A 16,541-nucleotide genomic window follows, 5' to 3' on the forward strand; every position below is an offset into this window, starting at 1 on the left:
CTAGATCAGCTACAGATTTCATTTTTCATGGAAAATTACTATGTATAGCAGAAGAAACCTCTAATTTTTTTTTGAAACTTAGGAGCTTTTAATTATAATCCACAAGTTAATTATAATAATTTTAATCTATTTATTTTTTGCTGTTTTGCTCTGTTCTTAAGCATAAAAGGGAGCTTCTAATGATATACCAGAGCATAGTCAAAAGTGTATTCAAGCAAGGGATCACTTCCTCTGAATGGAAATGAAACCTTTTGGATCTGGGTTAAAAAAATTAAAACCAGAGAATTTCCCCCAATATTTTATTTTTGGAGGAACAAATATAAATTTGGAACACTGATTGGATTTAATGGTTTCAAAAACATATTGCAAGTGGATCCTTTTTTATCATTTATGAAGGTTGCTTGAAGATGTATACCCCACCTTTTAATCAGAATAGCAATCAATCTCAATCACTCTTCCTCTCTGAATCCAGCAGACCATCATCTGTTGGATCACATACAGGGCCAGAGCATGTTCCCTTCAATTCTGCAGTCCCAAGGCAACTGGAACCAGTATTATTTCAGGCAGGGAGTGGAGAAACAAAGCTTCTTATAACTCTTCTTCTGGTTGATGGATGGGGTGAAGTTGGTCTCACCCTTGCCATGATGCTTTTCCTGGGAGGCAGAGATGCAGCTTTCAGTGACCCCTGGTTCCTTAGCGGTAGAGGCCAAACTCTGCTTCCCCTCAAATTTTAAATTTATTACATTTAAGCTAATTTGGTGTAATTTATATGGATTTTGATGTGGAAACGTTGAAGCATTCTTAAAAATGAAAAATAAAGATGCATGATAGGTTTTCCCTTTAGATAAATAATTTGTAGGCATTGGGGAGGTATGGAGGTATTCGGCTGTTGTGAGTTTTGTCATTTGTTATCATATACTATATGCAATTCTGATATCCTTAGCAAGGAAGAAAAGGATATAAATTATTTTAAATAAACAAATACTCAAAATCTCTTTTCTCTCCATGCCCTGGACTGATTTGTTTTATTTTGAGATAGTTGGATTTCTACATTGCCCTATCCTTATAACTAAGTAGATTATATCTTCAAATGTTGCAAGTGCTTCTTCATAATCCTTACACAGGCCTAAGATAGAGCAATATTATTCTCATATTTCTTATGAGAAGGTAGCTGTGGCTGAGAGACAGTGGCTTCCTGAGTAAGATGGTTGGGGCAAGACTTGAACTGGGAACTTCCGGGTTCAGTCTTAGCTACTACTCCACCAGCATATAAAGAAGGAGTTACAGCAGGGATGGGTAAAATCATTTGGCAGCATTAAATCAGCATAAGCCTGTGTAAAACAGCAGAGAGAATTTATTTCAAATGCAGGTTGAAATAAACGCTTTTTAAAACCTACTGAAATAAAGGAGAGAGCCTATCAGACTTTTCCAGGAAGGAGTTCCATAAATGTTGTAACACTACTGAGAAAGCTCTATTCTTGCTTCCCACCAGTTGAGTTTTGAATGAGGGCAGAGACTTCAGTGATTGGGTAGATTTATATGGGTGAAGGCAGTCCTTCATATTACCTGGTTACAGATCATTCATAGCTTGGTTAATGCTAGCTGTTTAAACTGAACCCAGAAACTAATAGGAAACCAACATATTTGGTATAAAATCTACTGAGGTCAGATCTGCTTTCTTCTGATAAGCACATTCAGCCTGGAGAAGGTACACTTACATGTGCACAGCAACACATATGCAGCCTCTCCAATGTCTTGGAGCACTTTTCCTGCAGTCTGTTGAGCTGGGGAGCAGGCTGCAGCTATGAAGAAACAGACAAGAATGTAGGACTGACCTCATATTGTAACCAGGCTGTGGGACCTCCGGTTCTTGTTTAGGCATGTTACAAATTCCTCCGGTCTGTGTGGTACCATTTGTGGTACTTTTGCTTTGGTTTTTGCACCTACAGAGTATTTATCTTTCAAGTATCTGAGTTGTGATCATCAGGAAAAGTATTCCATCATGCTAACATAGTTGTTATATCTTAGTGACCTACCAGTCTTGTGTTCCCTTCCTGAATATAATTCCCCTTTGAATTATGGAAATAGAATAATCACTTTGAACATATGAAGCTGCCTTGTTAAGACCATTGCTCCATCTGTTCCAGTATTGGGCAGCAGCTCTCCAAAATCTCAGATAGAGGCCTTTCCCAGCTTTCCTACCAGAGACTGAACCTGACAATTTTCTGCATGCAAACCATTTTCTCTGTTTCTATGGGACTTTTTGCCAGAATATTTATTATCCGGGATATTAGTAATATTTGAAAGAGATGACTGCTCTTGTCATAGTTCCATTTTATTTTATTTTTTAAGGAAATAGGGCTAATCAAAACAATTGGAGAACTACATTTTCACATTTTGTGGGGTCAACTCACAGTGCATGGTGTTTCATATGGCTCCCTTTAGCATTTAGATCACTACTAGGCAACTGTGACTCCTTGCCTTAATTTTTGGTTGTGAAGAACAGTTTCAAATTGTGATTGCAAAATATTCCAGGACTGCAAATCATGAAGTAAAAATGAATCCAAATTCCTTGTTTGTTCTGATTATCAAGATTTTTTTTAAAAAAAGCTGACTTGAGTTTTGAGGGCAACAATTTCTGCAGAAGAATATTGTGACATGCCCGCTAGCAGTAATTTGACATCTGCCATGTTCATGGCAATGACGTGTAATTTATGTGGACCATACACAACTAATATATGCAGATTTGTCCCTGCTAATGTTATATTTTCCAGTGTGCCCCTCGGCGCTGAGCAAGTTGTCTCTAGATATTTTTAAAGGGTCAGAGTTGCAGACTGCAAATCTCTTGATCAGACCTTGGACTTTCTCCCATTATTGAATCTATGAGTGCTGTCAGTTGAAGTTGTTTTCTTTTTGTGTATGTTTGTTTATAGGATGCAAATGAAGACCCTGGGGAAGATGTTGCTCTTCTTTCAGTCAGTTTTGAGGATACAGAAGCTACTCAAGTTTTCCCCAAATTGTATTTGTCTCCAAGAATCGAACAGTAAGTGCAGAATCTCATACAGGATATTCTTGTTGTCATAACATTTAGTTATACTTCTCGTTCTTCATGTGAAAGTCTTGGGGAGCATAAAATTTCTCTGACTTTGAATTCATAGAAGCTTAGATTATAATGATTGTAAGTGGCTATGCTGCTAAAGCCATGCAGTTAGCCATGCCAGATCCATCTTTCAGTAGGTAATACTATTAGAGCTGAGCCATCACTGGCAGTGTTGGAAGCAGCCTACAGTTTCCTGAAATCATACTGATTGAAGGTCCCATCTGCTCCCTCTTGGCACTTCATTTCATTGACTCCAAGGAGACTAAGCAGTATCTTGGGCTTTAGTGCTTCAAAGATTTTTCTCAGATGTTTCCATGGGGGCGGGGAATATAAAATGGCACTGATGAACTGATCCTACCTTCTTGTCCGAATGGCCACTGCTTGAATTGATGCAAGCTGGTCAGTGCCTGCTCACCCACCCGCATGAACTGAATAACAACTTTGAAAGAAGAATAAATGGGAGGAAATAGTGATGATCACTCCATAAGAACCGTGTAGCTCATCAATGGCTCTAGCACCAGTTAAAACACAAGTAAAATAAATCAAAGCAATAGTTGTCATTCAGCAATGTCACAACTACATGAGTGCCACCATGCCACTCATCCTTCTGTCCAAGCTGTGCTTGTTGTTAACCTTTTCATTTTGTTTTCCTGTGCAGTGGGCATGCTCTCCTGTGTGCCATGCTATTGTTACAACTTGTATTTTAGCTGTAGCTGGAAGATATTTTTGTCTAAAGGCGTAAATCAGAGTGTCTGTGAAACTCTCTTGTCTTTGGCTGTTGTGCTAGTTTGTGTGCACAAAGTGCTTCTTCTTGTTGTTTCATTATTGTTCCTGTTACCCATTTTCCTCTGAATATCATGTAGTATTGTAGGAATGTGGTCTCGTGCTGTGGGACTGGGCATGTGATGTATATTACCCTGAGGCAGCCAATGTGTGCCTGGTGCTGTGTCATGATTATGAGTAGGTTGGTAGCCAAACTTCCAATCTGTGTAGTCAAGAATGGTGATTCTGTGGGCAATTGCTGGTTACAGTGGGCTTTTTATAATGGCCTCTGATGGCTAAGATGCCAAATAACTGGCTCATTTTCTATATCTCCCCTTCTGTGCAGGTCCAGCTTCAGGTGTTTTGGGGGGTGGGAGACTGGGATGCTACTTTTGGTGGGGCCCATAATACCTGCCATTTGACTTTGATTTGATGTGATTTAGTATTTCTGTGCAGCTCTTCCAGCAACCAAGTTGAGCTCAGACCAGCTCATCTCTTGGGAGCTCCTTTTGCTTGTGCACTTGAGCAGACTTTGCTAATAGCAGTTGCCCAGTGCAGTCCTGCCAGACAAGCCCACAAGGCCACAATCACAGTGCAGCTGCCTCACCCTCCCTCCCCATAGTGTTCCTGAGTGTATTTACCCTGCAGCAGTGGTGGCTCCTTAAAGCACTGCTGCTACTGGAAAAGCACACTAGCATGTACCGGTGGAAAGAGTGGAGCAGCTACCATCCTCTCCTTCTTGCATGCTCACTCACAAATGGAGTTATCAGTGGTAATGCTGTAATACGCAACTGCTATTGCCTACCAAGTAAGCCAGGGAATGCAAGAAAGAAGCTGGAGGCCACAGCACTCCCATGTGGTGGTGAATGACCATGCCAGACGAGCATCAGCCCCAGAAAGCCCTGGCAGGATACCTGGACATCAGCAAATGCTTCACTGTGCTGGCTGCTGCTATTAGGCCTGCTTTTGCCATACCACCATGCAGCTATGGCGATGCAGTTATGCTACTTTTTAAAAAATATATATTAAATGTATATCCCATCCTTCCTCCCAGAAGGAGCCCAGGGTGGCAAACAAGCGATAAAACACTAAAATGTCTATAAAACAAAACATCTTTTAAAAGTATTAAAAACAATTCCAGCACAGATGCTGACTGGAATAAAGTCTCTACTTAAAAGGCTTGTTGAAAGATGAAGGTCTTCAATAGATGCCAAAAAGATAACAGAGATGGCACCTGTCTAATATTTAAGGGGAGTGAATTCTGAAGTGTACTAAAGGTACACTTCCCAGGACCTCCTGATGAGATGGTATCTGCAGGAGGCCCTCACCTGCAGAGCACAGTGATCAACTGGATATATAAGGGGTAAGACGATCTTTCAGGTATCCTGGTCCCAAACTGTATAGGGCTTTATACACCAAAACCAGCATCTTGAACTTAGTATGGTAGCTAATGGGCAACCAGTGCAATTCGTTCAGCAGCAAGGTAACATATTGGTAATGTTGTGCCCCAGTGAGCAGTTGTGCCACTGCATTTTGCACCAGCTGGAGCTCAACCTCAAGGGCAGCCCCGCATAGAGTGCCTTACAGTAATCCAATCTGGAGGTTACTAGTGAATGGACAACAGTAGTCAGGCTATCCTGGTCCAGAAATGGCTGAACGCTGTCTTACCAACAAATCTGGTAAAAGCCCCTGTAGACACTGAGGTCATCTAGGCCTCTAGCGGCAAAGGTGGATCCAGGATCACCCCCAGACCACAAGCCTGCTCTTTAGGAGCAAGTACAACCCCATCCAAAGCAGGCAATTGACCAATTATCCGGATTCAGGAACTACCTGCCCACAGTGCCTCTATCCTGCTAGGATTCAGTCAGTTTATTGGCTTGCATCCAGCCACTACCGAGTCCAGGCACTAGTCTTGGGCTTGCACGGCCTTTCCAGATTCAGCTGTTACTGAGCTGGGTATTATCAGCATACTGCATTATAGCTGCATGTAGCATGAACTGCTTTTGCTGGTACAACACAACCTCAGATATATTGCCTGAGTGCAATACAACAAGCCTCATTCTGCAAGTACACGGAGCATTGGTGAAGTTTAATCCAAACCTTTTTTAATGCAGCACTTAATGTGAGATAGGATAAAACTATAGAATAATTTTGTTATATATAGTTGTTTGAATAGCATTCTCTTTAAATATGTCCTGTAGGAATAGAAAGAAGTTTCTCCAATATTTGCAGTATTTGAGGCAAACTGTAAGAATGCATTTGTTAAATTGCAGTCAGGAATCTGCCATCTAAAAAGGTATTTTGTCCAAGCATATGTCAGAATATTTTTCTTTAAAGTTATTGTACAATACACTTAGCACACTTGCTAATAAACTAATTTTGCTCCTAAAATGGAAGCATTGGGGAGAAAAATCTACTGCCTTCATTAGATTTTTCTTCTTCCATTTTTGGAGTTAAGTGCATCTCTGTTCCTTTTCCAGCCCCCCCCCTTTGTCCTTCTGTCTTGAAATGTCTGCTTCAGAGCTTCAGGCTTACATGTACTTTACCTTAGAGATAAGCATCCATGGAAAAAGTTCTTCTTTTGCTTTACATCTTAACAGATGAAGCTTTCGAAATAGAAAGTTATAAGTTGTTAACCTAGAAAAGAGTCTTGAAGGCTTTTAAGGTTTCTAGTGTCCTTAAATGGACACTGTATGTAAGGTGGGGAACCTTGTTCAAATATCTGGTCTAGACAACGCAGGATATTGGAAGAAAGAATGTTTCAGGTAACTAATATGAACAAATACATCCCACATAGGCTTGCTTTTATTTTAGATGTTCAGTGTGCACACACTTGGAATGTGGTCTCCCAGGAGATGCAAAGCTGGTAATTTGGGGGGGGGAACCAAACTGCAATCATATAGGATGAATCTTTGATTAGAATTTACCCTGATCACACTGAAGAAGGCTTTGGGGCTTGGGAGCATTCCTGGATCTACCTTTGATTCTTGAATAGCCGATGTAGCTAGAAATGCCCCCTCTAAAACAAAACGAACAATTTTGGGTGGTATATGCACTGTGTCTGCACCAGAGAAATGTATGCCTGGCTAACATAATACATGGTCCAGTAGTCTCTAGACTAACAGTTACAGTGCATCCTTTATGGGGCTACTTTTGAAAAATCTCCAGAATGCTAACTGCATTGTTGATGGCTATAGCTGAAGACAGTATTACTCTAGCTCTCAAATGATTGCACTGGTTACCAGAGAGTTGCCAAGCCCACTTCAAAGTATTGGTTTTAACTGTTCAAGTCCTAAGTGGTCTGGCTTGTGGATATCTGAAGGAACACCACCTTCTCTGTGCTGCCTTGTATGCCTTATAAGAAGATTCCCTCTTCTTTCAAAGTGTTGCTTGTAATAACCACAAAGGCACACTGAAGACAGCTTTATTGTCCAACACGTTTGAGTATTCTAACTCTTCCTCAGGGTGAATCAAAATATTTAGAAATGGTGTTAGACAGTTTGCTTTCCCTTCTGAATCACCCTTAAGGGAAAGTGTTAATATGCAAAAAAAATTGTAATTGTGTGCATCTTTTGAGATCGCCTTTCCTTTCCTTTCGGCTTTTCCTTTTCCTTCTTTCCTTTGCAGGTGACAGCAGCCAGAGAGCCTTTTTCATTGTATCACCTGTTCTTTGGAATACCTTTCTAAAAAAGTCTTTCCAATTCCCTCCCCTCCTCATGTTTAGAAGGCTGTTGGGGCAGGAAGTATGTTATAAACAAATAGCTGAATCGTGGGTTTGAGAGAGGTTTGGGGCCAAAATCTGTACCAAGAACAAGCTGGGAAAGCTAGGGTAGAGGGAGGCAAAACAACATTGCTAAACAGAACTTATGGTTGATAATAGCCTTTGGAAGATAGCTAATAGGTGGGCTAGAGTAAGGTGGAGAAGAAATAAAGGAAGGAAGCAGGCAGGTTCAGTGATACTGGCAAAGAATAAGGCACGACAATGAAACACAAACCAAAACATTTAAGGTGCTGCAGGAGCCTAGAGCAAGTAAATTTGTAATATGTGAGATTAAGCAGTCCTGAGGAATACTCCTCTAAAGCTGCTACTTGGATCGAGGGGATAGATGTCTGGCAACTGGCCCATAGCAGGAGGGAAAGGGTTAAACTCATCCTTCCACATGCTATAGTACTGATCATTCTTGCACACAACACTAGCAGCTGCTATTTTCATTTTTAAGACTATGCAAAGATGCATTTAACATCACATTTACTTTGACCCTATAGCAGCTACTGTCAAATTTAGCTTCTGAATAATTGCTTAAGATTTGTTTTATCAAAAGATAATTGTTCAGACACCTTTAAACATTCTTCAGCAATAGTAAAGTGATCAGATCATAAATACAAGCCATAATGGTCTTATGTGAAAAGGTTAACTGAGATACATGTCACAAGATTTTTTTACAGAAAGAAGTGCAAGAAACAGTGAACTTTTTTGTCTCAAAAAACCTAAATTACTCAGATTATTTCATTATTTTACTAATGAACCTGACTACATTTGTTAAAAAGAAGTCCAGTGCTTCAGCAAGTGTTTGTTACTGCTGCTGATTCTAATTACTAAAGTTGTTGATCTTGTGTGAAAAAGTATTAAACGTGACAATTTCGCAAAAACACAAAAGTTCAGTATAGTTAATGGCTTCCGATTTTCTTTGAGAACCTCTACGGCACAATGAATAAATTATGCCACCATTTTGTTGTTCTGTTGGACTGTCTTCAAATCGCCTTGGGGGTAATTTGTGGTGTTGTAGAAGAGGTTGACTATACAGAATTTCCCATTTTTTGCTGAGTGAGTTTTGCAGGTAAAGTATGTATGAAAAGTAGAGCACTAGAAGAGAGAGAGAAATGTTATTCAAAAGTCTGTTAAATTTGAATAATGAATGCTTACTTACTTTGACTTCATGTGTGTATATCTCACGCAAAACATGAGTAGTCACTTTAGTTTTGTCTTTTGATCCTGGTTTTCTTGTAATGTTCAACTTCACGGTGTATGTCCCCTTCTGGGAATCAATTGTCTAAATGTAGCCTTAATCCATCAAGGAGTCTTGAATGTCCAAGGGAAACTGCAATTTGACATTCACACAATTTCATGTAATTTTGCCAGAAACTGTAAAAGGCCTCCAGAAACCTACACTAAAGGCCACTAAAGTTTGCAAGAGCTCTTCAAGATTGTTGTTACTGTATTTACACACATTCACAGGGAAGAGCTGTGCCTAATCAGTCGTGAAAAGTTAACCAAGTAGTATTTATGGCAAAATTAAGAAAATATATCCAATATCAGTCTTCACAAGGAAAATCATTTTAAAGGACCAGCCTTTGCATAAACACCTCTTAGTGAGGTGTGAAAGGTGTGTTTGTCCCAAAACCTGCTTCTGTGTTTTGTCTCATCAGGTGCCCTATGTTGCACAGAATGATTGGATACTGTTTAGATGGGCCTACAACAGCCTCTGCAGGTGGATGCAAATCAGAAAAGAGCAAGGGCCCACTCACCCCTTCCAAGACGGAGGCAGGTTTATCAAGGAGAATGAATATGCATATCAATAAATTTTGTAGGAAGGATTAAAAAAAACCTCTTGTCCTCTTCTTAAAAAAATGGGTGACCCCTGCCTACCTTCTCCTCCAATTTACAAGATAGGGAAATGGAAGATTTTAATGAGATCACAGGCAGCTTGCTCTTTTTTTAATCCCCTGTAAGGTCCAAGGACTCATTTGGAAACAGCTGCTACAAGTCTTAAAATTGATGTTGTGAAATAGATGTTGGATACTCATGGTGATTAAGTTCACTGCTGTTATTTGGCAGTGGCAAGGAGAAAGGAGTTTGAATGACTAACATGGATTTTGTACATCAAGTCATTCAGCAATAATGCAGGGAATGGAGAGACATCAAATTCCTGCTGTCTCCTTTTAAAAGATTTTTTAAAGCACAGTGTATTACAGTTAGTACCAACAGGAGTTGCATGTTTATATTTCGATTACACTAAACACTGTATTATTGTTTGACTCACACTATCCAACTGTTTCCAAATTCGGGCAGCAAATTAAGTTCATTTCCAAATGATTGGGAGAGTGAACCAGTTGCAGTAATACGAATCTCCAGGGAACTCTTTCCAGTTAGCAGCCTTCCTTTTATAAACAGTGTATTATAGCTTCCTCTGGCTTCCAGTATGTTTCAATAATTGGTATTAGACCAGGAGATCCATCTGATAAAGTCACAGATAAACTGAGTAACTTTTACATTTTAATAAGCTCCTTCCACTCATTTATAAAACAAAATTTTAAACAGCAGTACTATATATTTCAAACAGGCACAATTATTAATTAAACATTTTCTTTTTTGCTGGCCAAGTCAGGTATTAGTGAAAGAATTTCAGGCTATAACCCTTCTAGGTCTCCAGTTTTTAGTATGCTTAACAATTTTTTGTATATCTCCCCAGAGTGAGTGTGTAATAACAATTGTCTTGGTTTGTGTCCTTGCTTTAATAAGATTCATTATAATCACATTTGCTGGCACAGGAAGTCCTATGGGCAGGACATAAGGGATTTCAACTCTGCAATGGAAAGTCCATTTCAAAGTGGTTCGCATGACCCTGCTTCTCAATGTTTCTTAGATGGTGTAGGAAAAACATTTTGGGCTCTTTGGGCTTGATGCACTTGTATACTAATTCAGTGATGTAGGATTCTGCTGCTAATTCAAATAGACCAATATTTGTAGTGTTTTATGAACAGTTTTGTTGAAGGATTTCTAGAAAAGTGATTTTGTTGGCATTTTTGTAGTACAAATGGGGAGCTGACATGATCTAGGCATGCTGATTTCAACGAACATGTCTCCCAGTATAGCCCTTGCATTTTAGGCCTCTGAAAGCTTTTATAATATTAACTCCTCTGGGAAATAAAGTCGTGACAGCTAGTTTCACCTTGGAGTAAGTCTCTAAAAATGGGCTCCTTGTGAAGTTTAGTGGACTTCTAAAGCAAATGAATTTGTGCCTTCTTCATCTAAGGTTAACATAATGGATTGTATTCAATGTAATGCTAAGGCGATTCTTCTGTCAGTGCAAGGATTTCTCCCCCTGCATGCCCTCTAAATCTGTTCTGGGAGTTCCCCCATTCATCTGGATCACATTTAGGGATGGCATGGGGCACATGCGGGGGAAGGAGAGAGTAGAAGTTCTTTGCACAAGCAAAAGGTGTTCTGCTCATGCAGTTATTTAGTTGAATGATGCCCAATTTATTTAAACCCAAACCCTGTGTAGATATTCATAAAATTACACCCAGTAGGGGAATTGACATTGCACTGGATTAGCCTCTGTTGCCTGATGTTGATACATTTGACTTTTATTTCCGTTAAGCCCTATACATGAAGAACCCAAATTATATGGGCTCTGTCTGCACAGTTTGCTTGAATGAGGACAGCAGATATATGTTGGGCTCTTTATGCTTGCATAAGTATTGTATTATATTGTTGAAATGTGATCTGCTCTGAAATCTGCTCTGGGGAACAGCTGCAGCACTAGGGACTGAAGAAGACCTGCCCTGGGAGTGAGTATCTGGGTGCTTGCTGCTCGCTCCTTTGGGCTGCTGTCTGTCAAGACAGCTGAAGTTCCTGGTAAGTGCTGCAAGGACTGGGACCCGCTGCCTGACCCTTGCTCCAGAGAGAGGCTGCAGTTAATCTTGCAGCCTCTTGCATCAGCTGCTGGCTGGGTCAGGAGGCATACAAGCCCAGCTGCCCTTGGGTGGCGGGTCTACTGCCGGTGGGGTTGCCACTGAAGGGGTGACACCAAAGGGGATTGCCCCTTGGGGAGCCCCTTAGGGAGTCCTGAGGGCGAGGGCGCTACCCCCTTCTATTACCTTTTCTTTTTTTAATGTGTTTTCTGTAAAACCAATATAGAGGAGATTGGTGGTGGGGAGGGTGTGTGGTGCATGTGTAGTTCCTGCACAGGGTGGGAGCCTGTGCAGTGAACTGAATGATGGGAGAAAGTTGCCAGATGCCTTCAGAGTGAGAGTCTGCAACTGGCAGAAGGCTGGCCCTTCCTGGGTGTGAGACAGGAGGGGGAGTAGATGGGCCCTGTGTGAAAAAGTTTGAATGGGTATGACTGTTTCCAATTCTTGCAGAGGCGTACTGGGATAATTCACTCATCTGCTGTGCCCACTGGCCTGTGTGTTGTTGTTGTTTAACGCCAGTTCGGTACACAATAAGTCCACTCTCATCCATGATTTGATTGTGGATGAAGGTGCCGATTTGGTGTGCATTACCAAGACCTAGGTGGGTGAGCTTGGAGGAGTTGATCTGACCCAACTTTGCCCACCTGGATACTCGGTGCAACACCAACACAGGCTGCAGGGACAGGGGGGAGGAGTTGCTGTGGTCTACAGAACTTCTGTCGCTGTCACCAGGAAACCACTCTGTCTTGGCTGTGAGGGCCTGCACCTGGTGTCGGGCCGAGTAGACAGTAAACTAGGGTTGCTGCTGGTGTATCATCCACCCTGCTGCCCAGCAGCTTTTCTGACCGTCTCAGCTGTGGTGTTGGAGGAGCCCAGAACGATAGTGCTGGGTGATTTCAATGTCCATGCTGAGGCTGCCTCTAGTGTTCCGGTTTGGGACTTCATGGTCTCCAGGACGACCATGGGGCTGTCTCAAGTTGTTATGCCCAACGCATAGGGCAGGGCACACCCTCGACTTGGTTTTTGCTCCAGATGGAGGAAGGGGTGGTCTGGAGATGGGGGTCGTGGATGTCACCCCATTGTCATGGTCAGATCACTTCCTGGTGAAGTTTAGACTTATGGCTCCGATCCTGCCCTGCAGGGGTGGTGGAGAGATTAAGATGGTCCACCCCGGAGCCTAATGGAATCCATAGGATTTCTGAATGCCCTGGGGGAGTTCCCAGTAGATAGAGCAGGTGACCCTGTTGAAGGTCTTGTCACTCTGTGGAACAGCAAGGCACATTGGGCTCTTGACACGGTTGCCCCCGAGCACCCTCTCCGGCATTGTGGAGCCCGGCTTCCACCTTGGTACATGAGTGAGCTAATGGCAATGAAAAAGGCTGGATGGCGGCTAGAGCGCAACAGACGTGCAGTGAGGCTGATCGGGCACGAGTAATACATCATAACCATGCCTACTGTGTGGTGGTGAGGGCAATGAAGAAGGCTCACTTCTCTGCCTCCATTGCATTCTCAAGTAGCCATCCAGTGGAGTTTTTCCGTATTGTCAGGAGTCTGTTGACATCAACTCCAGGCAATGGAGTTTTAGACCCTTTGGAGGCCCACTGTGAATTGTTTGCAAGGCACTTTGAGGGTAAAGTTGCTCGCCTCCGTAGCCGTCTTGATGCCCCAGCCACATCTACTGTAGTCCCCAATTAGGTGTCCAGACAAAAGTCTGCTGCAACTTCTTGGGAATGGTTTCAGTTGATGCAGCCTGATAACGTGAACAAGTTGCTTGCGATGATGCAGCCAGCAACGTGTCCTCTCGACCCTTGCTCTTCTTGGCTTATTAAAGCTTGCCGAGGGGGTCTGACCGGGTGGATCCAGGGTGTAGTCAACGCATCATTGCGGGAGGGAGTGGTTCCAGACACCTTGAAAGAGACAGTGATCTGATCACTCCTGAAAAAGCCCGCCCTGGACCCATTGGTTTGTGACAACTACCGACCAGTTGCAAATACCCCCTTGTTAGGGAAGGTGCTTGAGGGAGTTGTGGCGCAGCAATTGCAAGTACTTCTGGATGAAACAGATTATCTTGACCCATCCCAGTCTGGGTTCAGGCCTGCTTATGGGACTGAATCGGCCTTGGTCGCCCTGATGGATGACCTTTATCGGGAGAAGGACAGAGGAAGTGCGACCCTGTTATTCTTATTTGATCTCTCAGCAGCTTTTGATACCATTGACCATGGTATCCTTGTGGGCCGACTTGGTGAGATGGGTATTGGAGTCACTGTTTTACAATGGTTCTGATCCCATCTCCAGGGTCACTCTCAGAGAATAGCATTGGGTGACTGTCTTTCAGCCCTCTGGCAGTTGTGCTGTGGGTTGCCGCAGGGTACCATCTCGTCTCCCATGCTGTTTAACAACTATATGAAACCCTTGGGAGCAGTCATCAGGAGTTTTGGGGCAAGGTGCCAGCAGTATGCTGATGATACCCAGCTCTATTTCTCCGTAACGTCTGAATCAGGAGAGGCTGTGCAAGCCCTGGACCACTGCCTGGACTCGGTGGTGGGCTGGATGAGGGCCAATAAATTGAGTCTGTATCCTAGCAATATGGAGGTACTGTGGGTTTGTGGTTCCTGAGTTTTGATAATTGGTCAGTTGCCTGCTTTGGGTGGGGTTGTACTCCCTCTGGAAGAGCAGGTCTGTAGTCTGGGGGTGCTCCAGGATCCATCTTTGTTGCTAGATGCCCAGGTGACCTCGGTGACTAGGAGTGCCTTTTACCAGCTTTTGCTGGTTAGGCAGCTGCGGCCGTTTCCGGACCGGGATAGCCTGACCACTGTTGTCCACGCACTGGTAACCTCCAGGCTGGATTACTGTAATGCGCTCTATGTGGGGCTGCCCTTGAGGTTGGTCCAGAAGCTGCAGCTTGTGCAAAATGTGGTGGCGAGACTGCTCACTGGGGCAGGGTATCGCCAACATGTCACCCCACTGCTGAAAGAATTGGACTGGCCATTTGCTACCAGGCCAGGTTCAAGGTTCTAGTTTTGGTGTACAGTAGGGCCCTGCTTCTCGGCGTTCTGCTAATACGGCGCCAGCGGTACGATCAGCTGGAGGGGCGGTTGGAGTTCCCCACACTCCAGCTGATTGTGCCGGAGGAGGGGAAGATCAGCTGTAGCATGCTACAGCTGATCTTCTCTTCTGGCGCAATCAGACTCCCTCTTGAGCTGATTGCGCCCGAGATGGGGAAGATCTGATCTTCTCCTCCTCTGGTGAGATCAGCGGGTTAGGTTCCAGACCCCGGCACTACAGCTGATCTGCTTTCCGGCAGCTTTCGCTTTCCGGCAGGGGTCTGCAACCTAACCTGACGTATGAGCGAGGCCCTACTGTACAAAGCCCTATACAGCTCAGGACCAGGATACCTGAAAGACCGTCTTACCCCTTATATACCCAGTCGATCAGTGCGCTGTGCAGGTGAGGGCCTCCTGCAGATACCATCTTATAAGGAGGTCTGTTCTGCACAATATAGGAAATGGACCTTTAGTGTGGCAGCACCTACCCTGTGGAATTCCCTCCCCTTGAGTATTAGGCAGGCACCATCTCTGCTATCTTTTCAGCGCCTTTTGAAGACTTTCCTCTTTCAACAAGCCTTTTAAGTTGAGACCTATCCCAGTCTGCCCCTGTGTTAGAATTGCTTGTTAATGTTTTTTATAATGTTTTTAACCCTTTTTAAAAGATGTTTTTAAAGCTTTTTAAAAAAATGACTTTAATGTTGTTTTGTTTTATTGTACTTTAAGGTCTGTTTTTATGATGTTTTTAGCACTTCTGTTTGCTGCCCTGGGCTCCTGCTGGGAGGAAGGGTGGGATATAAATCAAATAATAAATAAATTGCTTGAGATGAAGGACAAGATATAAATCAAAGAAAGAGCCCGTGCAGTCATTGAGCATCAGTTAGGGTATGTATGTTGGGCGTTACTCATGACTACAGTATCACTGTAGGGAGAAGATGTCCCTTCTACCATGCTAGCATGTTCTTTACAAAACCAGCTATTAATTAATTGTATTAATTGTATTTATATCCCACTTTCACCAAATGGTCCCAATTTCCAGCCCTTTGAAATGCAGGCAATTGCTGCAGTGCATCTGTTGCCATGGTTTGTTTGCGCAGAGTCTCTTTTTTAAAGTTCCTCTTTCAAACATTGCTGTCACACATTGCATAATTGCATTACATATAAATGCAAAGTATACAAGAATTCCAATAAGCTGTCACCCTGCAATGAAAGACTCCTGCCACTTCTGCTTGTCACAATCACTCAGTTTCCTCTTTGCTCATCAATCATCTCTCTAGAGATAACTGGGCAAAAGCATCTAAATATTACCACTTGCTTAGAGGTTGTTTGCAAGTCTTTTGTCATCAAGACATGTGAAACATACAAGCTGAATCCATACCTTTTGGGCTTTGTGTGTTGTTTTTAAGATTGCCCATAATGTTACAAACATTTTGAACTTGAAATTCCATCTGGAATTGCACAGATCCCTTGTGGCCTTCCTCCCAGACCAATAAAAAGAACATATCAGTCCCTAAAGGATGAAACATGGATGTTTCTGTATTAAAGGTAAACAAAACTTTTGTTGACAGTTGGTTTTCACAAGAAAGATAGATCCACACACAGACACATGATTTTAAACAGATAAAATGTTAAATTCTAGACAAGTCAATTTATTTTGCTTTTAGCGACATAGAAGGAAAGAGGACTTAGAGGAAGACTACTTTTTTAAAAACCTGTCATCTGTAACATTTTGTTATATGTTCTCAAAAGCTTTGGTTATAATTCAGCTGATTTATGAATCAGATTTCCTAAAGTTGCACGTCATATTTAAATGCTCATTAAAATGTTTATTTGAAGTGGGTCTTATGCTGGTTTCAATGCATAAGGTAGCAAAGGTCAAGGGAAAATGACAGTAAATTTATTGATTTTATTTATTTAAACAAAATTTATATACTGATTAC

The 16,541-nt window shown here is 42.4% G+C and overlaps 1 protein-coding gene across 3 annotated transcripts in view; it reads left to right on the forward strand.

Annotated features, from left to right (window-relative positions):
- The window catches only part of BABAM2 (BRISC and BRCA1 A complex member 2), a 227,782-nt gene that overhangs the window by 67,984 nt on the left and 143,257 nt on the right, over window positions 1–16,541 (forward strand). For all 3 annotated transcript variants that reach the window (XM_061624941.1, XM_061624940.1, XM_061624939.1), the window contains exon 7: window positions 2,934–3,043. In XM_061624941.1, coding sequence (XP_061480925.1) covers window positions 2,934–3,043 — 110 coding nt within the window. The remainder of the gene's footprint in view (window positions 1–2,933; window positions 3,044–16,541) is intronic.

This window comes from Rhineura floridana, chromosome 4 (genome assembly GCF_030035675.1).
Source record: "Rhineura floridana isolate rRhiFlo1 chromosome 4, rRhiFlo1.hap2, whole genome shotgun sequence".
NCBI classification, from domain to species: Eukaryota; Metazoa; Chordata; class Lepidosauria; order Squamata; family Rhineuridae; genus Rhineura; species Rhineura floridana.